The 8137-nt window shown below is 34.8% G+C and overlaps 1 protein-coding gene across 8 annotated transcripts; it reads right to left on the bottom strand.

Annotated features, from left to right (window-relative positions):
• Window positions 1-1139: 1139 nt before the first annotated feature.
• On the bottom strand, window positions 1140-8137 carry LOC111386985 (ELMO domain-containing protein A). 8 transcript variants are annotated; one of them, XM_023011492.1, is made up of 10 exons: window positions 7935-8137; window positions 6246-6348; window positions 4878-5003; window positions 4459-4530; window positions 4079-4194; window positions 3577-3631; window positions 3326-3446; window positions 2062-2109; window positions 1880-1974; window positions 1140-1411 (listed from the first exon to the last, which is right to left on the bottom strand). In XM_023011492.1, the coding sequence occupies exons 3-10, from the start codon at window positions 4977-4979 to the stop codon at window positions 1310-1312; spliced, it is 711 nt and encodes a 236-aa protein (XP_022867260.1). In that variant the 5' UTR covers window positions 4980-5003; window positions 6246-6348; window positions 7935-8137; the 3' UTR covers window positions 1140-1309. The 8 variants fall into 8 exon arrangements, with proteins under 8 accessions (XP_022867260.1, XP_022867262.1, XP_022867261.1 ...); XM_023011494.1 differs by having other exon boundaries at window positions 4459-4527; window positions 4878-4987; XM_023011493.1 differs by having other exon boundaries at window positions 4878-4987; window positions 6274-6348.

Below are 8137 nucleotides of genomic sequence, written 5' to 3'. Positions count from 1 at the left end.
TTTCACTTGTCAAAAAAATCGCTAACCTTTCTTTTTTTGAACTTTAGTGTCCCATACGGCCTACCACTTTTTGAGACACATATCTAATCGATGCTAATATATATAATATGTCCTCGTAAAGAAAAAGATGAAAAAGATAAAGAATGTCTAAGATATATATTGTCATAAAATGATCATATAACAGAAAATTCTAAAACTTCGATTAGGAGAATTACTGGTTAATTCACACATCACAAGTGCTGAATTGGTCAACCAGAAAAAATTTTAGAAGTGGAGGTATTCAGAGTCAAAGTCAAATTCGAAGATCAGGAAATTGGTGAGCTACTGCTAGCCTGCTCTTTAATTGTGTGTACTATCCTGTATCCGTCCCATAGACCTTTAATATCAAGTGGAGAAGACTTGCTATACCATTTTAATCTATTCGATTTGAGTGGTTTAGTTAGTAGAGATGATTTTGAATTTCATGGTATACCACGAAATTAAACAATTTTATTATACTATTTAATCTATAAAATATTGACATACCAAACATATCATTAAAAAAGTGAAGTATAGTCACGAAACAACACATTTATAAATTAGCCGATGGCATGCATCACCACCTCATCTGGGCTTTCGCATTCACCAACAATGCCTCAATCTCAATCTAAAAACCTGTCGACGAGTGCCCTAATACTATCCAAATCCTTGATCATTATGAAATTCTCATCCCTCTGCCCCCATTGATTCATAATAAATTGTTTGTCGTTTTTTACAGACAGACGAATGAATTCAATAATCAACATTCCCTAGAGACCTCGCCCGTGAAATCATCGCACCTACGGCGACACAAAAGGCACTGAGGCCGCTGCAGCCACTGCAGTTAAAAACCATGGCACATTGACTGTAGCCGCCAAGCATATCAAAACTGAGGCCAATGCCACCACAAATTCGCATTCCACACCTTCACTTTCCTTAACTTCTTAACTAGGCCTTTGAGTCGTTAAGCTTACAACAAATACTGCATACTAGTATTGAACAAGATTCATACAGGATTCCAAAGAAGAAATATAGCAGTTTACTGTTCAGTCGAGCCACAAGGAAAATTTTGTCATTGCAAGATAATTTCTAAAGTAAAAACACGTGGACAGACCATACACTTATCAGAGCTGATTCGGAATGGATATAAAGAAGGAAAAACACTACATCCAGTCAGTTAAATTGGTCTCAAGATAACATACTCCTGATTACAAAATAATTGCAAAACTGGGCCGGTACACAAAATTTACATAGGATAATTCTACTGCTTCTAATTTTGGACTAACCAAAACTACTGATACAACAGGTTGTAAGCTGGGAGATCCTGCATTCTGTGAACATCTTCTAAAGACAGCTCTCGCTCTAGTTGTGTCCTTGTTACTTGTAAAACCTCCTAAGCAAATGAGAAGAATTTGAGAAGAAAAAAAATGCAGATTATTATCATCTCATACACATCAAAGTAGCTGATTCACATTCGGTAACAAATTTCCTTAAAGGTAAGTCCAAATTTCAGACCTATGAGTAAAACAATTAATAGTTGAATTGAAATGAGAGTAAACTTCTTAGCTAAAATTCATGGTGATTGGCAATCAAACATAGATTTTCTATCAGGAGTGTAAATGTGTACCATTTGGTTGTTTGCAAACTGTGGGAAAGCAATTTGATAAAAACATCACCACGAAGATTTATATTTAATTTCCTTGACGTAAAAATTATATCACGTGCTGGTGAATCTTTCAGCAAGCAATTCATCATCACAACTTTCTGATTGTCATAATCTACATGTGTCAGTGTGCGAGAGGGAAAGAGAGACAGGCACATCACACACCCACGCACGGACAGAGGGAGTGAAAGAAAGTACATTGAACTCCATATATGACGCATGCATGGCAAGCCACTGAGCATCCAACATTGCAAATGCTATACAGTATAAGACATCAAATGCCTGTTCATCTTCTGCAGTTGTACGAGTTCTCTTTCAGTAACAGGACAAGTACGTTCAGAGAAAAGAAAGGAAATAACCGTAATAAACTAAGCACTTACCCTCTAATATTTTAACAAAATTAAGGCCTGGAAGACATTTAGGTTTTGCTGCAAAAAAATAATAATAATAAACTGAGAGAGAGAGAACTATAGGATCACTGTTTTAGCTCTTAGTTTCCATTCCATATGGATAATGTTGAAAAAAGGGTTCAAAATGATAGCCTTGTTGATATCTAAGAGATAAGAAAAAATGATGTAGCTCTGACCCTTCTCACTGTAATGGGATTAAACCCATATTCCTACATTCAAGAGCAATAGCAACAGAACCAACAATCAGAAAACAAGCTAAATGTATCAACGCAAACTGCATACCCCTTCGGCATGTATCAATGCACACTATATACCCCTTTAACAGAAAAAATTTCACACGAAGTGCTCAATGTTAGGTTGATCCATGGTTAACGGGGTAACTGCAAACTATGATTAGGCCCCAGACCAGGTGCAGAACTAGAATTAAATTTTAGTGCGCACTAAAATATTGAGTTTCTTAAGGTTTAAAGATAACCATCATTTTTTCTGGCACAAAAGTTTTACCGACCCGGTTTTTTGTGACTGATTTTTCAACTGAAATTTTTGGTCCATGAATGACTTTCAACAACAAAAATCCGGCCATCAACTATGGAAAATTTTGCTGCTGAAGGTATCAGTTGTAGTGACATTGCAAGATGAAGTGGTCCACGATCCAATTATAGCTAATGAGAAAATATTATACGATAAGATACAAAACTGGAAGAGATTGGATGTGCGTTTAATTTTAACTAAGAAAAATTCATGGTTGCATTTAAAAAAAAAAAAAAAAAAAAAAATATATGGAGCAAGGACTTGACCTGATCGGCTAATCATGAGTACACACATTAGAGACAGCTGAATTAAGAATAGCAATTTTTCAGGTGCGTGCACACCTACTTGACTTTAGATTTTCAGATTATTTCAATTGTGAGTCAGAATTCAAATTACACAAGTTTTTATACTGTGTAACAGCCATAACCTTTAGGAACTTGTATGTAATATGAACTAACACTTGATGTGGGAAACAAAGAAACTCTAACCATTTCGATATTAATTTTATTAAGATAATGCCTTGCTCTTATCAATCAAGACCAGTTGATATACAGAAAATATACAGCATAACCAATCTTATGAAACTGACAGTTAAAACTAGATTACATTAGTGAGAAAAATTTTGGACTAGTCATGATGTACTTACAAAAGAGAAAAAAAAGATGGAATCAAAAAGTTCTACCACATTTAACCATTGATGTACCTGAGCATAAATCCAGCATATGAATCAGCATAAATGTAACATTAATGCCAGCAACAGCAAATGGGTACTCCCAGGCTGCACGTTTTCCACCTTGCTTAGAAAGTAATCGCTGAAAAAGAACCTTCAATTCAAATTCTAAAATATCAGCAAAAATCAATCCTTCTTGGAGCTCAAAGTACACAGAACTGAAGATATTTTAACATCATACAAAACTATCCTTGATCTTGGAAGCAGCAGCGGATCAACCATACCCGATAAGATTTGGCAAAAAAAAGCAAGTTCTCAAGCGAAATGAAGCCACAACCCCTAAGGCCAATGAGTAAGCACAATGAGACAATAATTAAAAAATTTCAACAAATAATATAGCTACATTTGATGCAGTATTAGAAAGAAAGAAAGAGAAGAGGAGCACACAGTACATCCACATATAGCATATGCACTATATGTGGTAGATCATTTTGTTTTTCAGTATTAGAAAATAATTATGTATTGGTTTAGTAGATTGTTTTTATTTGAATGTGAACTGCATAATATTTGAAACATACACTAATATAAATTGAGAATTCAAAGGAGGACTGTATGATTGAAAGTTTCTGCCTAAATAGTGCAGTTGCACTAACTTTACAATCAACTCCCAAACAAAATGATCTGGCTCAACCCAAATTTCTCGGCTCACATGTATACAAACCCTAAAATCTTAACGCTCATACTGACAAGGGATGAAAAACTAGAATTAAAAATGCGGAAGTGCACCTGAAGTCAGTTGATGGATTAGCTCCTTGCCACCCCATATCCTTCCACTGCTCAGAGATTAGACCTTTAAGCTTAACATCCGGGAAGGCAGCATCCCACAAGGTTCGGAGAGCTTCCTGGCAGTAGAGTAAGTGTTGATATTTTAAATGAATACATCTCCATATGAGAAATTAATTGCTAATGGAATTATTACATAGGTAAGTAGTGGCTAGTTCTGTCAGAGGCAAATAGATGTGTTTTATTAATCAGAACATGGTCTCGGACTTGTGGGATCCTCATCACATGTAGTTATAGTCGTGGAACTGAAGTGATAGCCTTTTATTTCCTTTTTATTTAAATTAACGAGATCATGGGAAACAGAACAAGTATGGAGAATATACTTGATGATCAAGGCGAGTCTCGTCAAAAGGCACTCCTAATCGTTCTTTAAGCGTTTGAAGTCTTTGTTCCTGCTATCATTTCAAAATCTGCAACTTAGGTCAAGAAGTACTAGAAGTCAAAGAAGATTAGAAATCCCATACTGCAGCAGATTCCACAATATTCATTTTTATACACGTATTACCCAAGAAATACTTTCCCTGAAAGGGGTTAACAAAAGCTACTTCAAAAAAATTTAAAAAAATTAAATAAAAATAAAAAATCCCACCATCTATATCTATATTACAATGCATTTAAGATTAGGCAGACCAACAGACAAAAGTATATAACCCAATGTCTCTTTAATGCAATAATCCATTTACAATTTAGATACACGCTGAAATGCAAGAAGTCTCATTAATCAATCAAATTTCCCAAGTACCTGAGTAGGACTTAAAGTGTAGTCAAGAAATTTTCCGCTTCCATATCGTTTATTGCCTGAGCGGCTAAACATTCCTCCTATCCATGTTCGTGGTCCAACCATAGCATTAGCTATAACCAACAAAATCTGATTAGTGAAACAATAATTTTTTGTTGGTTAGACAGTGGATACTGATTAAAAGGACTAACTGAACTTACCAAACATACCCCCACATCCGGCTGCAAATAAAAAAACACATAAAAAAAAAGAAAGAAAAACTAACTGAACTCAAATTGAGCCAAACCCTTCTTATGATTGTCTAAAGCAGATTGCATTACCAACCAAAAAAACACCAGTCAACCCCAACAAATTCCGTGTTATCAGTTAAATACAAGGAGCATTATAAATTTGGTAAATATTTAGAATTTCATAATCTAGTATTCAGCTAAATGGAGATTTAGAAAACATAGGCATCGTTAAACTCCTTCTTGAAAATCATTATTTGAAAACTCTTGTTTTTGCACGCTCATTTTTAATGGCACTTTCACCCAATAAAATATTTTGCACGTGAACTAAAAAATTTTCCCTACTTTTTTAACCACAAATTCTACTAAAAATTACTATTCAAAACTTTGTTTTTCCCAAATAATGGTTGTCAAACAAGGGCTAAATATAAGACACATAAGAAATCATCCTCCATCAACATTTAAAAGGCTCCATTATGTGATAGCACGAGCCTGCCTCTCCATCTACAGAAATTTGGCAGAGTAGGCAGTTAAATTTAGTTGTGGATTTAATAATGATGTTGCTCAAGCACAGAGGTATCAACCAATTGCTTATCATTTCTTTCTTACCCTGAGTACATCAATTTTTCTCAGAAAAGTTGACTCAGGTTTTAGTATGTATTATTTTGCATTTGAGTGTGGCAGGGGCTTCATGAATGAATTAAGGAGCAAAATTATCGTAACTTTTTAATTTTCAGAGCCTACAACAATAGCACCTAAATCCTGTATTCCTCTCAGTTATATAACCAATTGGCTTCGAGTTCAAGCTTTGACACTTTTAACATGAGAAAGGTAGCATGGAAATCATACAAGGTTTCAATATGCTTTTGCCTGTTTCTCAAGAGTCAATCACTTAGGATAGATACATACTTTACGATAAACAGTCTGCACCAAGCATAAAAATACAGAGAGCAAGGCAACAATAAGAACAAGGAAAAAAGGTCATTCTAAGCAAAGAAAAACTCTCTTTAGAACTCCACAATTAAACTCAAAGGCAGTGGAAGTGTTAAGTGCGAGAACACCAGTGGAGGAAGAGAAAAAATAAATAAATAAATAAACCTTATGTAAGCAATGTCGTAAAGCAGTATTAATAATTTTTACTCACTAAAGCACTGAGCTAACTGTGATATTACGTGAGTAGAATTAAGCGACCAAGCCGAATCTTCATCGTGCTTTTTTCCGTCCCAGTAAAGCTCATCTTCATCAACCTGGATATGTGAATATCCATAAGAATGAAAGAGATGAAAAGATGCCAAATTACATTAACTGCACTTAATTAAATATGTGGTGCTAAACATTAAAGAATTATTTCTTTCTTCCATCTCAGTAGGACAAATTATATGAGACATATAGATAGATGAGCCAAGATGAGCATAGAAGAAGGATATGAGAGAAACTGAAAAGCATTGATTTTCATACAAAAAGTTCAATCATAGGGGACATCGGTAAATGGATCCAATAGCAAAATCCCCAAAGAAAATTGATGAAGTTAGAAATATCTAGTACATTAAAATGAAATTACTGGACGCCAATTAGCCATAGACATTTATTCTTTATAGTTTTTACTTTAAAAAATTGATATTCGAGTGCTGGAAATAACCAGAACTAGCACTATACATTACCAAAACTAAGAAAATAAATTTTTGTTTCAAGAAAGAAACTGAAACACGGAAAATATTGGAGACTGATACTTTTAGCCAAAACTAGTATAGTTTGATGTTAATTACATAACAATCTAGATTCTCAGGCGACGAAAATAAATAGAATTTAGTATAATAATTTATAGCTTCAAAGTAAAATATTCATTTTTCAAGAAAATCTCTAGACTTCTATTGCAGCACAGGATGTCAAAGGACAAATCTAGTATCAAGACTCTGTGATTGCATTGTCTGGCGCAGCACTTTAGGTGAATGAATAATCACCTGATTCTACAGGAAGATTTATTTGCTTGTATACAATCGAAATTCCGCCCTGTATGATTCAAGACTCAATTTGACGCCCTATGAATTCTTTGACTTCTTATTTAAATTTTAAAAATAAATGTATAAGACGATGAAATTACTCCTGAGGAAGCTGAATACTAATAGAAAAACCATAGTGTATTTCAAAAGAGAAGTTAGTCCCTTTGTTTTTGTGCTATAAAATGAAAGAGTGAAGGTTAGAGAAAAATAATCAGCAGCTTACTCTTCTATTAGAGGAACAAGAAGGGATACATTTTCTACGCCTTAATCTCATCAGAGACAAAAATGTGAGAGGTCAGAATCTCCAACCCTTTCTAAGCAAAAAGTAAAGCAAAAGAGAGTTGATGATACAGTTATCCAGTGATTGCAGTTACCCATGCTTGGCTCCTCTAATTCAACCCCTAATCATTCGAAAACTCTCCCATTTCCCAATTTCTCCAACAAAATATTACCTTAAAATTAAATCCCTATATGCTCCTGTATGTCTAGGAACACGAATAGAGAGGGAAAAAAATCACACTTTTGGGAGTGACATGTAAAGGCAAGATTCATAGCGCAATCAATGGGCAATTTGCTTCATTAACATCATTGTGGACAGAGAAATATTGGGTTTTCATTATGAAGGAGGTGGACAAAAAGTTTTTCAAAAAGGAAAGAAAAAGGCAGGCATATTTCATATTTGTATTCTCTTTGCATGACACACCAGATAAAATCACACGCTCAAGAAACACGTACACAAAGATACAACTATACCAAGTACAAACAAACATATAAACACCCTAAATATATAGTTGCAGCACAATAGAGGGTATGATAAAGATGGGAAAATGCACCTCTTAACGCATGCGAGAATTGAAATTCTTCTTCCTATTGTTGAAAGGAGGAATGTGGGGCCCAGTTGAAGGAAGCAGTGGGACCAGAGCGGGAGCAAGAGGGGAAAAAGTGGGAATATGAAAAAGATGAAGATGAAGATGAAGATGAAGATGAGGGCTAGAGAGAGCCTTGGCTTTCTCGAACCAGCCATGTCGCAGAATGC

The sequence above is a fragment of the Olea europaea genome, unplaced genomic scaffold (genome assembly GCF_002742605.1).
Source record: "Olea europaea var. sylvestris unplaced genomic scaffold, O_europaea_v1 scaffold383, whole genome shotgun sequence".
In the NCBI taxonomy this organism is placed as follows: domain Eukaryota; kingdom Viridiplantae; phylum Streptophyta; class Magnoliopsida; order Lamiales; family Oleaceae; genus Olea; species Olea europaea.
The sequence above is the reverse complement of the archived record's forward strand: the minus strand, read 5'-3'. Positions and strand labels throughout refer to the sequence as shown.

Bases quoted from the DNA above. Each gene is read 5' to 3' on its own strand.
- LOC111386985 (XM_023011488.1), bottom strand. From the start codon at position 7,375: ATGAGATTAAGGCGTAGAAAATGTATCCCTTCTTGTTCCTCTAATAGA. The intron at 4,988-6,245 runs GTGAGTAAAAAT...TGTTGGTTATAG, and splicing joins ACAGTTAGCTCAGTGCTTTA to CTAATGCTATGGTTGGACCA. The intron at 4,531-4,877 runs GTACTTGGGAAA...TTGAAATGATAG, and splicing joins ACACTTTAAGTCCTACTCAG to CAGGAACAAAGACTTCAAAC.